Below are 16,130 nucleotides of genomic sequence, written 5' to 3' on the forward strand. Positions count from 1 at the left end.
AGTTTATATGAAATTAACACAGCGATAACAAATACTGAAGAATAAAAAACAATTAGGAATTCCTGTTCACACACTCAAGAAAAAAAAACCTTACAAAAAGAAACAGTACAAAAGTATAGGGCACATTCTAAGGCTAAAGAATAAACATATTACTCACTTATAAGCCACTATATACAGATTTCAAGGGAGAGGTTCTAGATAATGTTGCTTACTTTCACCTTCAGAGGACAGTTTAATAATATTTTGAGAACTTTCCCCTACATACACCTTCCAGAACGTAACATTTTTCTAAGCCTTTTAGGAATAATAAAGACTAAGGGTCTCACTCCTAACCTTTTGCAGAGAAAGTATGATAATCAAACCTTCTTCATAAACATCAGATATGGGATTCGGGCCAGTTTGCTACAGAGCTGGTTCAGAGAAACTCCTGTCTGTAGGTTCTTTCAGTGAGTAGCACAAAATCATTTAACCCAAGAATTTCCAATAGTTGGGCTATCTACCATAATATTTTACTGTTATACTTTTAAAGAATAAAATGTAAAAAGTTATTACATTAAATCATGCCACAATTTTATTTCTCCATGATATGTTCCCACTGGAATTTTATAATGCAAATTTCGATACTTCACATTATACAATGTGATCTGCCTAATGACATTGTTAATGTATCAATGTACTGGATTATCAGAATTCCTGCGTTAGTAAATCTGTTTATTTTCCATTTTATTTGCCTTAATGATGACAAAGGAAATACTGAGTGTTTTGTAATTGATGACCTGTATACTAATGATTTAGCATATGAATCTGTATTAGAACACAGTGCAGCTATGCTTAAAAATATATCATAACTGGTGAGAAAAGGAAGATGCCGTTAATTTTAACTGGTGGTGATCACCAAATTCAGTTATACTGCCATTTAAGTTCCTACTGTTATGATAAAAACACTTTCTTGTAGAATTCCACTTTACTTAGTCAAAGGAAAGTGAGTTCTAATACTAAACTGTGTTATTTCTGATTTTGATAACTAGTTGGTCAAGTTTATACTTTAAAAGAGGAGACATCAATAAAGAGTGCTCAATACTAAACTTCAGAAAGTCTCATCACACACGCTTATGTTAAGTTCCTGTCAAAATTACAGAAAACTGCTTCTACAGAAATATGTTCCACTGAGAAAGAGTAAGTAGTTAAACACCAGTGCTAATGCAAAAATACTGCACTGCTGAGTTAGGGGGAAGAATTTAAGAGAACAACAGTAAGGAAAATGATAAAGAGGAAACAAATAAAACTGCTTTTTGACATCATTTATGAGTGCAGGTACAGATTTTAACCAGATTAATTTTAGCTGAGTTGGCAGTCAACTGAAAACAACTTCTACAGAGAAACAATTAAATTCTTAACATTTGATAGAAAGTATATGCTTGCACTACTTAAATCTGTAAAATGCACTAGAAGGGAAAGAAAATAAATCATTACAAAAGTATACCTTTAATGTTTCAATTTCTTCTTTGTGTTCCCTCTTTAAATGCAGAATGGCAGCTTGGTACTCTGTAGAAATAAAAAATTACTTTCCATTAGAGTCAGAAATCAATGTGCCATCTTCAGCATAGAGTACTTCATACAACACCACCAGCTCCAGAATGCAGGTGTAGGCTCTCAAATAAATGACCTTTTACAGCGGTGATGGAAAAGAAAACCTGAACAGAGTAATTAGCATTTTTTTCTAAGACCACATGACCAGATTTTCCATGGTGTTTCTGAGAGAATAGGATAAAGCAGAGGTCTTCCATGCTGAGAAGGGAAAACAGGGGAAAAGATATGAAAGACTGAAATAACAAAAGGAAACTTTAGTTTTGCTTAATTTTACAGATAAACGTGGAACTGATATTTTGACATGCACATGCATGCACACACACACCCCCACCTGAATTCTAAAGTAACATGCATCAAATAGAGTGACTTAAATGGAACTTCAAACATATAATCACTATACACAGTTAAACTGGATAAAACAGCAATCACAAATACAAATGAAGACCTCAGAAAGTACCTAACAGTGAGATAAAAAGAATTCTCTGCCTTCATTCTATCAGACGAAGATTAATTACAGAGCTTAAGTACAGAATACTGTGAATGAGATAGAGGATAGCTCTGCTATTTAGTGAGAATATAACAAAATCCAAAGGCTGAACTGAAACTGAAATCCAGAGAAATTTAAATCAGCAGTGAAAAAATTAGGAGGCCAGGCATTGATCACACACGTTTAGTGATGGCATGGATTTACCAAATGCATCTCTAGGACCACGAATACTATAGCTCCCCTCAACCTGTACCATGACTGCATTTGGCCAGATGAAGAAAGAGAAACCCTTTCAATATATTGGTGTAAGGGTTAAGAGACCTTAAGAGAGCCTTCTGTGAGACACCAGCCCAGAAGTTACAGCCCTCCTAAACAAGCAACTGGAGTTCATTCTTAGATGATCAAAGTCCCACTTCTATCTGCTTTCAAAAGTTTATTTCCAGCTTCCTGGCTTGGCTTCTGTTTTCTCAACTAAATGCTAATTTAAACAAGGATTGAAAATAGTCCAAAGAATTTAAATTTTACTGTAAATGTTTTCTAAGACTAAGGAATTTGTATTATCCATTCAATAGCAGAACTAACAAAATAGCATTAAAACATCAAAGTATGGACCAAAGTGCCAGATCAGTAAAATATTCCAGTGCTCAGGTGCTTTTTTTATTTCTTTTTTCCTTTTTCTCTTCAGAGCACATGAAGGAAAGAGGAAAGAAAAGGTAACTTGATCATCACCCTGAAATCTATATGACATGGAAGCTTTTAATGTAAGGCTATTTTTTTCAAACACAGGTGAAGCTATATGCAAGCAGCTGAATTGATACACAAAATCAGAAGGGATCAATATTTTACAAAGTATAAAATAAAAACCTTGGTGATTCCAGGTAGTTATAGCATCTAAACTTCTCCTTGCCCTCTAACAAGTCTCCACTTAGAGCTTTCCAGCATGGGAAAATTGCCTGACTGATCTGCTGGAATCACAACCGGTTAGATCTACAAACTTTTAGATTTTCTGCTGTTAATTCCTTTGATTGGTTGATATTCCCTCTGGAATTACAGGCTCTGCATATCCATTCACCTGAACAGGACTTTAAACAGTTGCCTCAGGTCCTCAGAAAAAGTTGTGACCCTTCTGGCACCTCAGCTGCTTAAGCACTCAGTTTGCAGGGTATGAACCTCATGAAGGTCCTGACTTGAAGGCTAGCTCTTTAAGGTCACATGATAACTGAAGCCAACAGGCTTTGAAAATGCTCCTAACAATCAGTTCTTAGTTTGGCTAACAGAAGGATACAGATCTATCTTAACAAAAGATCTACTTTCTATGCAGGATTGCCCGATGCTTAAAATTCTTTGGGATTTGGGTAAGAGAGTCATAATTCACCTATGCTGACATAGACCTGCACTAGCGCCAGAAGCAGATTTTTCACCATGTCTACCCATTCCCAACCCTCTGTTACTTGTTTTTTTATCTTGGCACTGTAGTGGTTTGTGCAATTAGAGAATGATGGAAGAACTTCCATGAATGAAATCTAACACAGCATAAGAAGTTTAAAAATTTTTTAACAATTAAATACATGTCATTATTGGCACATGTTTTTCACTGCTTCTAGGTGAAAGCCCTGAAACAAGTTCTAGAGATTGTTTCGTTTAAGCTGTGTTCTAAAGCAGAGGCAAGATAGAGGGTAGCAATTCTTTTACTGTTTATTTATTCCTTAAAATATACTTAGAAAGTATTAATTTATAAGATTAATAATCCTAACTAATTTCTTAAAACACTGCTACTGCATAAAAGCAAGTGCATCATAAACTGATATACTGTAAGATATAATAGCTTGTCTACTATGATATAAACTGACATTAAACAGCATAAGCTTATTTTGGTTCTTTCTACCATTGTATTACTTTTAACTAGAACAAACTATCTATTGGATAGAAGCTGACACCAAGCAAAGTACTTCAAGTCTCAAGCAAATGTTTCTTTTTCTGTACAAGATGCTATAATGAAAAACACATCACAATTGCATTGTTTTGCATAATAGAAAGTGACTCACGTCCATTCCTTTTCTATGTTTTGTGAAGTCACCTTAAATTAGTATAATTCTACATGCACAGCTAGCATCTTAAGAAAATAACCTGCATATGGCAATCAGAATCATTAAAATGCTGAAGAATTTGAGTAGAAAAAATAATTGCATTAATGTAATTCCAAAAATCAGTTCCTTAACATACTGGCAACCGAATAATAAAGTTTAATTATACAGTGGTGTTGGGATGCTGCTTAGAGTGGTAAAAATCACAACAGCAAAGTAAACAATAATGACATGTTAACAGAAGGAACTATAATCGGAACAAAATATAAGTCAGGCTTTATTAACTACTGAATTCTTAAATTCCATTTAACTCACAAAAAAAATTCATATAGACTACACATGAAATCCAGAAATACCAACATATCACTGAGTGATTTGTCTAGGTTAAAAATTAATGATGCCAGAGTTTAAGGAACGCGATATGGCTCTGTGTAGCCAGTCTGATTCTCACATGATCACTGTAACTCATTTGGCCTTATTAGTCAAGACATATGAACACCTGAGGGTAGCTCTCAGAGCCAGCCCAGATAGAAGGTTGCAGCTGAACTGTAGGACCTCCCACTTCCCATGTTACCATACCTTAAGGACCTTCAAGACTGACATGGAAAAAAGGTTCCAATCACAAACCACAGAATGGCTGAGGTTAGAAGGGACCTCTGGAGGCCACCTGGTCTGCACCTCCACCTCTCCTGGAGCTGGTTGCCCAGGACCATGTCCAAATGGCTTTTGAATACTTCCAGGAATCTCCATCCTCCTCATCCTCTCTGGGCAACCTATGCTAGTTTCTCAGTCACCTTCACAGTGAGAAATTGTTTCCTGATGTTTAGCCAGACCTTTCTGTGTTTCAGTGTGTGCTCAAACTGATCCTGATACCATGCAGCACCCGGCTCCCTCATTTTTACACCCTACTTTATAGTTCCAAGCTGATCCTTGTGTCAACAAGGTGACTCTTTACCTAGTTTGTGCCATGTCAGGGGGGTTGCATTTTCATAAAATCAAAGAATCATTAAGGCTGGAAAAGACCTCAAAGATCACATCCAACCTTCAACCAAGTATCTCCATGACCATTAAACCGTATCAAGAAGTGCCACATCTACTCATTTTTTGAATACTTCCAGGGATGGTGACCTGTTTCAATTCTTAACCACTCTTTCCTAATACCCAAACTGAACCTCTCCTGGTGCAACTTGAGGCCATTTCTCCTTATCCTATCACTAGTTGACTGGGAGAAGAAACCAACCCCCTGGCCACTACCTTCTTTCAGGTAATGAGCAATAAGGTCTCTCCTGAGCCTTCTTTTCCCCAGACTAAACAACCCCAGCTCCGCTGGCTGCTTCTCATAGGACTTACGTTCCAGATCCTTCATCAGCTTTGTTGCCCTGGACACGCTCTAACACCTCAATGTCAATTTTCTGAAGCTTTAAATTCTTTTATTGTGATGGATAACAGAAGGCTGATTGTACAAATAACCTGTTCTACTTGCCTGGTCTCCAATCTGCCTGAGAGAAGACAGTGGCCATAGGGCATAAATAAGTTAGCTTCCCCTTAAGCAGATACTACTCTTAAGGACTTTAGAGACAAGCTATATAAAAATCAGATGGCAAGTGCTAAGTGCTCCCATCCTGAAAAATGACCAGACGTGAATTAGGATTTTGTTTACTGAGAAAATAATTTAAAACGTCACCCCTTTACGAAAGGCATCCAAGCAAAAAAGTAAACAATCACATCGCACAGATTCCATTCCAAACAGCTTGGAGTCTGAGTTTTCATTTACTACTTCTAATGTACTACTTTTTCCTTTGTTTTGAGAGTACTCCATCCCAAGAAAAATTTAATAAATGATATAAGTTGTTGCCCACTTGGGCATATTCTTTACTTTTGCAATCTGATGCTTCCTGCAATCAATAATTATAACCCACTGCAGCTAATGCAAACTTTCATAGAACTGAACATTTTTTTTAAGATAGTGAGATAAAGCAGAAATACATTAATAAGCCTTAAACAAATTTTGTTACATTTGCTGATAGTTATCAACACAATACCATGTCACTGTAAAACGTTTCACTAAAATATTTTTTGAAAGTAACATGAAAGTTGGCAAAGTACACAGGAAGCTGTATAGAGGCCTCAGTGAACACTAAAGATATACAGTGACATGACAACGCAAAATTTCCTTTTTCTATGTTGTTGTTGGAAAAATAAATCAATTATTCATTGTAAAAAAAAAATCCATTTACCATGAAACACAAATTTCCATTTACTCCCATGTTTTGCCATAGCCAGCAGACAACATCCTGATGAGAGAATGCCAAATTTGCGTTCAGGTCTTCCCTTCTTTTACTAACTTTGTATCAGCTGCAAATTCTCAAGTCTTACTTTTCCAGTTCAATGCTACTATTTCATTCTAGGTATGAACTTCTTATCTCATTAGTTTTTAATATAAATTTTTATTTTAATACATTTTTTGTCTTACCTTTTTCCTAATGAATAGCTTGCTAAATATTATTTGATAGTAACATATACATTTCATATTTCCTTGTTCAAATGTATGTTCTTATAAGGTGCTTGGGAATCAATAAAACACAATTTCTGAAGTGATGAACTAGAGAATTGTCATGATCCCATTCTGCCACCCATTGATACAATTATTATTAGAAAGTATCAGAACCTCCAGTTATGCTATATTTGGTTCTGCCTACATGCAACTGCAGGAAAAAGTAATTCTAATTAGTATTTTATCTGACTTTAAAAAAATTATTTTAGCATTGAACATTGCAAAGACAGAACCAGTCCAAACAGGATATATGCCTCCTTCCCTAACTGTCATGTTTGGTACCAGTCTGCTTCATGATTTTAAAGTATGTTGTCAATATGAATCATATAAAGATAACATTGATTAAAAAGATTCCAGTACACCAGGAAAATATATTATTTTCTTTATCATTAGGTACTACAACATTTGAAATACTCCATTTAAAGCCGGGTATTACCATCTACCCAAGTAATGGGCTGCAAGAAGGAAATAAAAGTGTGTTTTAACTAACTACCAAGTGCAAGGAGGAAGTAACTCTGTGTCTTGTAATTTCATCAAACATGGTATGCAAACAGATAAAAGAATTGTTGTTGAAGCACAACGGAAAAGCTGAAGCAGCAACCCCAAACAATTAAAAATGGGCAAATAAGGAAGATGGACACGATGTGAACAAAGGGCTTAAAATGCTGCACTGCAGCAGACATGGAATTTGTTATAGAATCACAAACATCTACTGTGTGAAACAACAGAGTATCGCACACTGTGAAACAGTGGACAAATGCCTACAACCTTTTAGACATCAACATCTGCTAGAGTGAAAACTGTACAAATACACAGAGAAAATTAGAGGTATACAGGTATGACAACAGAAAGTTTTATTCATGTTCTCTTGAATAGCAATTTTTAAATTAAAAAGTACCTGGAACCCAGAAAGTTGGCTGTCTTGGGGTGACTTTGTGCTGTGTATCCCCCATCGCTGCCCCATGCCCAGAAATTAATTTTGTGCCTTTCTGTGCCTTTAAACTGAGCCTGAGAGGGGGAGAGACAAAACCGAGGGAACTTTCTAAGCAGTTTGTTTTCCTGTTTTCAAGGACACAGAGATAGAGACGGCTCTGTGTTCAGCTGCAGCAGCAGAGTGACAGTGGGGAAAGCACCCTGCTTGCTTTCGGCCAGTTTTTCAGCTCCTTTTTCTTTCTCCGGAGAGAGACGGAGAGTTGAACTTTTGTTTTCCTGGGACTTTGTTCTTTTTCCCTTTTTTCTTTCTCTGCTGGACTGTTTCAACATCAGAATACATCGGGAGGAATTTCCACCGAGGCTTGGCCCTGGAGGTGGGCCCACCGCCCCGTCCCAGCTCCAAAGAGGGGGAGAGAGATCTACGGAAGGACTCTGAAATTTTCCCAGGTTTCTCTCAGCAGAGCGAGAGGTTTTATTATTTAGCATCATTATCCTTTTCCTGTGTGTTTGTTAAATAAATAGTTTTTATCTCTTTCACTTTCCTTCAAGGAAAATTTATTTTTTCCCGAACCTGGTGGGGGAGGGATGGTTGCAACCTGCCTTCTCTCAAAAGATATATTTCTAAGTTTGGCCAAACCAGAACATTGGCAGATACCAAAACTTACCTATGGGGAAAAAAGTAATGCAATACAGAAAAGCGGGTTACCCTGACTAAGTTATAAAAAAACCACAATCTTTTCAATAGTTATTGTACTTTATGAGTTTTAAATTTTAACACAAAATAATCTGAAACAAAGGAAGAGATATTCAATATATTGGGCTAATTTTTAAAGCAATGTGTTTTCTAAAATTTTGGCCCTGAAAGCTAATCTTGCAAATAAAACGTGCAACATAGGACTGCTTGAATCTACCCTTAATAATCATAAAAATCAAGTATCTAAAACAGCAGAATATTCTAGTATTAATAGGCTTTTGGTATCTGAATATGTACAAGTCCATCAATATTTACCACTTTATTATTTTCCTGACCTTCTAGGATAAACATGGTCTCCAGGCAATATACCCGTAATTTCTGTGGGCCCATTTGGGTCTATGGTTTCTACAGAGAAAGCTGAGTTACAATACTAAAGTGCTAAGGATATTGAATGGATGGTTTAGTTTCAGCTGACTTCTTTAAAACACACTGAATTCCAAAATAAGTACATCTCTAATCCTTTTAGTTAGAAATTCAGATGATCTTCAAAATATGAACCACGTATGATCAGTATTGTTAACTGTTCAAGAAGTTGCATAGGAAGAGATCAGAGATTTTCTTATTCTGTTCCACAAACAAGTCTAAGATGTTGTTTACTTATTTGTTTCGTTGGAATAAAGGGAAAAAGCATGAGATTTTTAAGGGATAGGCAAATATGATTTGCCCACTTGCCCGGCTTCCCAGCAGGCAGGAAGTCACACAAGTGGCCTGTAACTGTAAGTACCTAAGTGTTTCTACAAAACTCTGCACCACCACCAGAGTCCTGTGAGGAAGAGCCCACTTCGAGTGAGGTGTTGTGATTTAGGAATGGTACTCCTCAGTTTGGTGCCCCCCACCAAGACTCTCCCAAATGACACACTGCTCATTGTTCCTCCTTCCCCTCTCCCTTCCAGTTCCAGTGGGATGGAGTTGAGAACTGGAGGCATCAAAAGTGAAGATCACAGGTTGAGGTATGAACAGCTTACTGGAAACAGCAACGAGATAAAAAAATGAACAGTAATGGCAACAATATTATTAACAAAAGTATAGAAGACAGAGGGTGAGTCACATGCAAAAGTGCTCACCCTGGAACCTGAGACAACGAACAATGGAGCACAGCTTCTCCCCTCCTGCCATGCTTTTTCTACTGGAAGCCAGAGTCCCTTTCTCCCCACCCCTAACAATGATGTAAGGCAGTATCAAGTAACATTAGGGTCCTGGACAAAACTAGGACATGAGGGAAATGGGAAATGCTAGCAATTGACTTGTGAGGGAGAAAGATGTCTCTCAGACATCCTACCCAGAAGTCCAGTTAATGGCAGTCTATAGAGACAAAATAACTTTCCTAACCTAAGATCACCAATGGCATGTGCAGGAAAATTCTAACAAGTTCCAATATAAGTTGCTTTAACTAATGCAAAATTGTCTTAACACCATCTTATTTCCTAAGAAGTAACCATGCAGCTGTAACAAACATGACTGGACTCTCATTATGAAACTTCAAAGGGAGCAGGAGGGCTTCAAAGTCCTTCGGATTTATTTCTTCTAGTATGATGTCTATTCACATCATCATCTAAATGGTGTTTCATGGTAGAATTAAGGACTAGTTCTTCAGTGACATAATGTAAGAAGGCTTTATCCTGGTCATAAGGTGTGTTTATAAATCTTGTAAGATAGTCACATTGAATCCTCACCAACATCCAGTATTCCTAACTCAACTACAAGAAAGGATCAAGAAAAAAAAAGAAACCAAATCTTAATCCTTACAAAATTTTAAGTCAGCAGATTGCTATTCTCTAATTCTATGAAAAGCATGACAACAGGAAACTACCTAATGAATAAACATACACAGAAAAATATAAATGCTTTGAAACATGTCTCACTCAGTTCTATCAGTTCAGCAAGCAATTGCAGAAGCGATAAGTTATTGTAGAAAAAAGAGGAATACTATCAGAAACTCCTCTTTTAAAATGAATTCAAACTCAGCTTCATTTAGATATTACACATTTTGACAATAATTGCCCATCCCTGGCAGTGTCTAAGGCCAGGTTGGATGGTACACAGACCTGGTCTAGTGGGAAGTGTCTATCGCCCTGGCAGGGGAGTTGGGACTAGATGATCTTTAAGGTCCCTTCCAACCCAAACTACTCTATGAGTCTATAATTCAATAATTCAAAAGAGCTGCTTAAAAGGAGCTTCTGAGTCATGAGCGTTTGTTAAAAATGTCTTCCTTAAGCTTCACTTAAAATCCAAAAACGGCCAAGGCTCTACATGTCCTGCTCTTGGTGGGTACAAAACTGAGCAAGAAAACACATAAAGACACAGCAGGGGCTACAAGTGAAATAAACTTGCAAAAAATCAGGTTAACATAGTCAATTATTTTCCTTAAAGGACAATTAAACCCCTTTTTCCTTCAAAAGACATCCCTATTGATTCATTACTGGAGGCGTCCCTGCCCATGGCAGGGGTGTTGTTAGCAGATGATCTTTAAGGTCTATTCCAACCCCTTAACATTCTATGATTACTAATGACATCATCAGTTAGCATCTAGTTAACCCTCACATAGTTGTCAATGGAATTTTACTGGATTCTTTTGTAAGCCTTAAATGTGCTCTTCTTTTGAGTAAGGATCAGCGTAAGTCCAAATACTTTTCCACAACTCTAATGCAAAGATCTATCATCGCTTTAATTTTCACTTACGGTCTTTGCTCCAAAGACTTTCAGAATAAACACTGCCAGATTATAATATGTCTAATTATTAGGCATATTAGATTGGGTTACATTTACTGGAGTTGGCTCACAATCAAGACAAATTGGGGACAGGGAGGGGGAAGAAGAGAAAGTAATACACCAGTTCTCAATTGTGATGTTCTTCCAACCAGACGTCAAATCTTAACTTCGCAAAATTTCACAGTCAGCACTGTGAGATTAAGAAGAAATTAACCTAAATTCCACTCCCTTTAGTGGGATGGCAGCCATGGAAACTCAAGTACCATGAGCTGGAATTCTGAAAAACGTTCCTGATCTATTACAGAACTTCTGTAGTCTTAACAAATTTTTAGTTCTGAACAGCGGTAGATATAGCAGACTCAGGCTTTACCACTTCTATTCCATCAAGGAAAGATAAATACTACCTTCATGGTAACAAAAGAGACCAAAGACTAGACACAGACAGACAACATTACACTGTTCCACCCACCTGGTGGTCCCTCCTCGTAAAGCTTTAGGTGAGCTAGAGACAAAAGCATAAGTAAGATTGTATTTAAGCTTCACACAGGGAATTTGTATTTTACACTCATTAGCTACGTATTCTAGCAGGGAGTTTTGCACACCCTTTGCTTTTCATTCATTACTGAAAATATGTAACTCAGTTGGTATTTTCAGCTCCCGCATATATAATTTTGTCTTGTAAAAAATTGTCAACTGCCTGTGAACTGCCTCATTTCTGAAGTGTTGCTAAACACTAGCACTATTGATCAAATCAAATCAATCTAATCTAATCAAAAAGCAAGTACTTAAATAAATTTCTACCATGCAAAAATATCCCATGGATGTTCCTTGGTTAACCATGGGCCACATGCAGTAACACTGTGAAAACAAAGCCACATCTGCAGTACCCCCCACTACCAAAACCAGGCCATGCAAACCGAATATACTTGGAAATATTTCTATAAAGCTCCCAGCTTGATATATGCACAGAATTGCATATCATATACTGCAGAATTATTAAATCATTGATTATATTCATTCCTCAAGACTTTCAACTGGAAATAACAATCATGCTCACTCATTATTGTATTTTCATGTTGTATGGTAAGTGAAGGAGACCAAAGCAGATCAGAGAGCTTAGACTTTTCTGAAAGATTAATTCCATACAGTCTGATTAGAAGACAGAAGTTTGGGGTGGGAACACTTTCAAGAATTCCTCATTTTGGTTTTTGTTTCCAAAACATGCATTTTTTTTAAAAAAAAAGTTTTAGACTGTGCAATAACAGTGATGGATATTGCTGACATGTGTGACAAACAAAATATGCCACCAGGTGGCAGAAATAAAATATTCCTAATGATCAGTAAAGTATGAGGCATGCTGCACTGTTTTGCAAAGAAAATATACGCTAAAGCATGCATGCTTTTCCTAATGCATAGAAAACTGAACATCAAATAAAATTTGGATGTTTTGGACAACCTACGTAATCCAAATGCCTAATGTATGTTCAGTTTTATCATCACACAGAATTTGTCTGAACACAAAACAGCAACTATGTTTACAAATATACTCAATACATGCTCATGACAATCTTTGTTATAATACTGAGTGAGATGCACTCTTCATCACCATTTCTAAAAGAAAAGGTAGAAGCATTCCCTGGTCAATCTGGTGACCTGAAAATTCAACCTACAACCCTGGAAATACTGGATACAGTGGGTCACAATGTTTCAAAGGTAAATTTTCATTCTTCAAAGCTGTTGCAAAAAGCAAGTATACCCATTAAAATATTATTCAGTATTATTCTATTGTGTTCACAACTGTGCTATGCAAGAATTACCTTTTCTTCTTGGTAATTAAACAACTTACCTACTTGAATAATTTTAAATAAAATCTTACATGAAAACCTTTCCCACAGAAATCTCCATAACTCACAGTTCAAATAGATGCATTACTCCCCAAACTTTACATAACAATTTAGGAGACTTCTCTACTATAATCTCAAAACTTCATGTAGAAAGTAGAAGCTTTGAAGTTAAATGACCTATATAGCCACTTCTGGTCAGTACACTCGTTTTTGCAAAAAGCCATACATATTAAACTCGGTGTGTGAAAACATGCAAAATAACGTTAACACTATTTAGAAGTAATTAGAGAACAAAAGCTGGAAAACTTGAGTGCAATCTACCTTTCTTGAGATGTACCACACCCTGTGGTATAAACAAAATCATTAACTTATAATTGCACTGATTCATTAAATTTCAGAATAGTGAGGGTTTCTTAATCTTTTCTCCCTGCGCGGTAACCCTTGATCTCGTTTTCAATACTCCCCTTTACTACAGCATTTGTTCCCTCCTCTATTTCTGCATGTAGTTCTCGTCTTTAACCACCAGGTGTCAGAACCTACTCACCACAGCTACACCTTTTTTATTACTTTTTATTTATTTTTACAGATGCATTGATGCGACCTTCCAGGCTTTCTCAGGCTACAGTCATAAAACAGCAGCAAATTTTCAGGCTTTTCTTCCAATAAAATTACAAATGAGCAACTTTCAAAATGTAATTTGTTCAGTCTTTGATTGGTTTTTATAAAGCATAACTGCATTTAAGCATCCTTTTATAACTAGGAAATTAAAATTTATTTATGCTCAAAGAAATTCACAAAATTACCTGGTTTTTAGGGATAGGGGATTGGATAAAACAATACTGCATGTTGTTTTAACACACGATTCTAATCCTCCTTCCCTCAACCCCATTCCATCTACTCCTATCTGTCCTCTCTTCTTTACTTCCCATTGCACTTGAACTCTTTTACAGTCCTGTAATTCACTATTTGTAAGGATGCCAATTCCATAGACTGGGAAATGAGGAGACATCCTTCACTTCAACTTAATTTTTGTTTAGTTTTTGGGGTTTTTTGTTTCACTTTTAAGACATGGAAGAACACTCCAAACCTAAAATTTCAAACATTCTCAGCACCTTAAATATTCTGGTACAGTGAAAATATGATAGATGTGAGAAAAAGAGACAAATGAAGAGGGACTTGTGGAAAACAGCCCAAAACAAGCCAATAGTCCAGTATCTAAATACTGTCCAGATATTGAGATAATAGAGAGGACATCAGAGTAAACTTACTACAAGACATGAAGTATCTTCACAATATCCACTGAATTCCCCAAGAATAATAGAAATATATCCACAGAAAACCAGCTTCCTAAGGAAAACCAGCACCCCCTTGACGGCCTGTTATGGAAATGAGGAAAATAGTTACTCCTCTTTCTGACTGCAACGCAGTATAAAGCACTACTCAGAAGCAGTCACCTGAGTAACTTACCTGCCTGGCCATTTCTCAGCTGTGAGGGGTTACAGTTACAGTTCATTTACCTAATAGCAGAAATGAATAGTTTCGCTTGTCATTTCACCCTCCCAGAAAGGCAACATGACAGGTGCTGCTGCTGGGGACATCCAATATTAATTCTTTCTCAATAAACATCCAACTTTGTAGTTACAAAACCAATCTATTACAGGACCACGTTCACCAATGCTATATGGTAAACAAGTAACACTTTATCAGCAAACACGAGGAACAGATTTATTACAGATTTTCTTTGATGAATTACAGACTCTACCGACTTCATTTAGCACAAATTTAAAACACAAAGTACTTACTCTAGATCTGTAACACCACCACAACCACTGTATGGTATATACAGTAAGTATACCTTGAGAATGCATGTATACTACACATGCAGTATAGGTGCATACTCAGTCAAATGTGGGTGCATACGTGGGTGAATGTAGGCACAATACACATCCACACACACAGACACACTGCTTCCCCAGTACAGTCTCAGCAACTCTCAAGTTCAGAACTGCTGTCAAACTTAGAACATCGATATATGCAAAACTAAGAAATGCACAATAAATAGGGTTGGGTTTTTTACTGATAAAAGTACATGTCTGCGCCATAGCAGAGGGAGAAAACTTGGCAGGGCTGATATTGAATTCATCGAAGAAGAAAGACAAAGAGCAGTTCTAAATGCAGGTGCAAATTTTCAGAAAGCATCACAACACATGAACAGCGAGACTGGAGAATGGGAAAGGGAATTCAGTAAAACTCAGAGACATTTCTGTTACACAAAGGGCTTCATATATTTTGAAACAGAACCATGGAAAATAAAATACAAAGTCATTCTTCTTGTATACACAATTGCTCTTTCTCTGTATTTCAATTATATAACAACAATCATCTCATAAAACCCTGTGACTGTTTTGGGTCTTTGCAACATTAGATTGCTCAGGTCCATAGTGGGGTCTACATTTCAAAATAAAAACTACAGTAAAAGAAATCACACTATTTGCCTTCATTATATTCAGGCAACAGACTAATCTTCCCTCTAGGAAAATATTAAACTCAGAAATCAGCTTTCTACTTTGAGTGGACTGAAGCTGCTCTGTATGTGAATCTTAAGCATGCTGGTATCCATGGCTACACATATGTGCGTATCCAGACAGGGCTTCGGATACTGTAAAATCTGTCCTTGTCAGGCATCTGCTGCAAAACATGCATCCAGACTCAAAAACAATAGGTCTCCTAAAATCACCTTTCTACAGAGAGTACGCAAAACAAAAATAAAGCAGGGATTTTTATTTAAAAAATGGAGCATAACTCTTCTTCCCCCTCACACCTTGTGAAAATATAAGCTTCAGTGTATGGGAAGGCATGAACATTTTATCACATGGCCTTAGGTACAGACAGTTACCATTCTGTAAGTGTGGGGCTAGTCTGGGGTTTTTTTTAAGATGTTAAATTTAAAAAGTCAGTATTCTTTCCTATTCTGCATCTCTATCTAATGCTAATAGTCTATAAACAGAAAGGGAATTTTATCTGACTTGAAAAATAGGTCAGAATTCTTATCCTAATTTTACAGATGGATAAACTGAAGCTTGGAAAGGTCCCAAATCTTTCCTGAAGCCATTCCAAAAAGCAGCTAAAGGACTGAAAATGGAACACAAACATCTTAACAACAAATATTAATCAT

General features: G+C 36.6%; 1 protein-coding gene across 6 annotated transcripts in view; it reads right to left on the reverse strand.

Annotated features, from left to right (window-relative positions):
• The window catches only part of FMN1 (formin 1), a 188,629-nt gene that overhangs the window by 114,331 nt on the left and 58,168 nt on the right, over window positions 1-16,130 (reverse strand). For 4 of the 6 annotated variants that reach the window (XM_048305986.1, XM_048305987.1, XM_048305985.1 and 1 more), the window contains 2 exons: window positions 11,581-11,613; window positions 1,484-1,545 (listed from right to left, as the gene is read on the reverse strand). In XM_048305986.1, the coding sequence (XP_048161943.1) occupies window positions 1,484-1,545; window positions 11,581-11,613 (95 nt within the window). The remainder of the gene's footprint in view (window positions 1-1,483; window positions 1,546-11,580; window positions 11,614-16,130) is intronic. The other 2 variants (XM_048305988.1, XM_048305990.1) reach the window with 1 other exon arrangement.

The sequence above is a fragment of the Corvus hawaiiensis genome, chromosome 6 (genome assembly GCF_020740725.1).
Source record: "Corvus hawaiiensis isolate bCorHaw1 chromosome 6, bCorHaw1.pri.cur, whole genome shotgun sequence".
Lineage (NCBI taxonomy): Eukaryota > Metazoa > Chordata > Aves > Passeriformes > Corvidae > Corvus > Corvus hawaiiensis.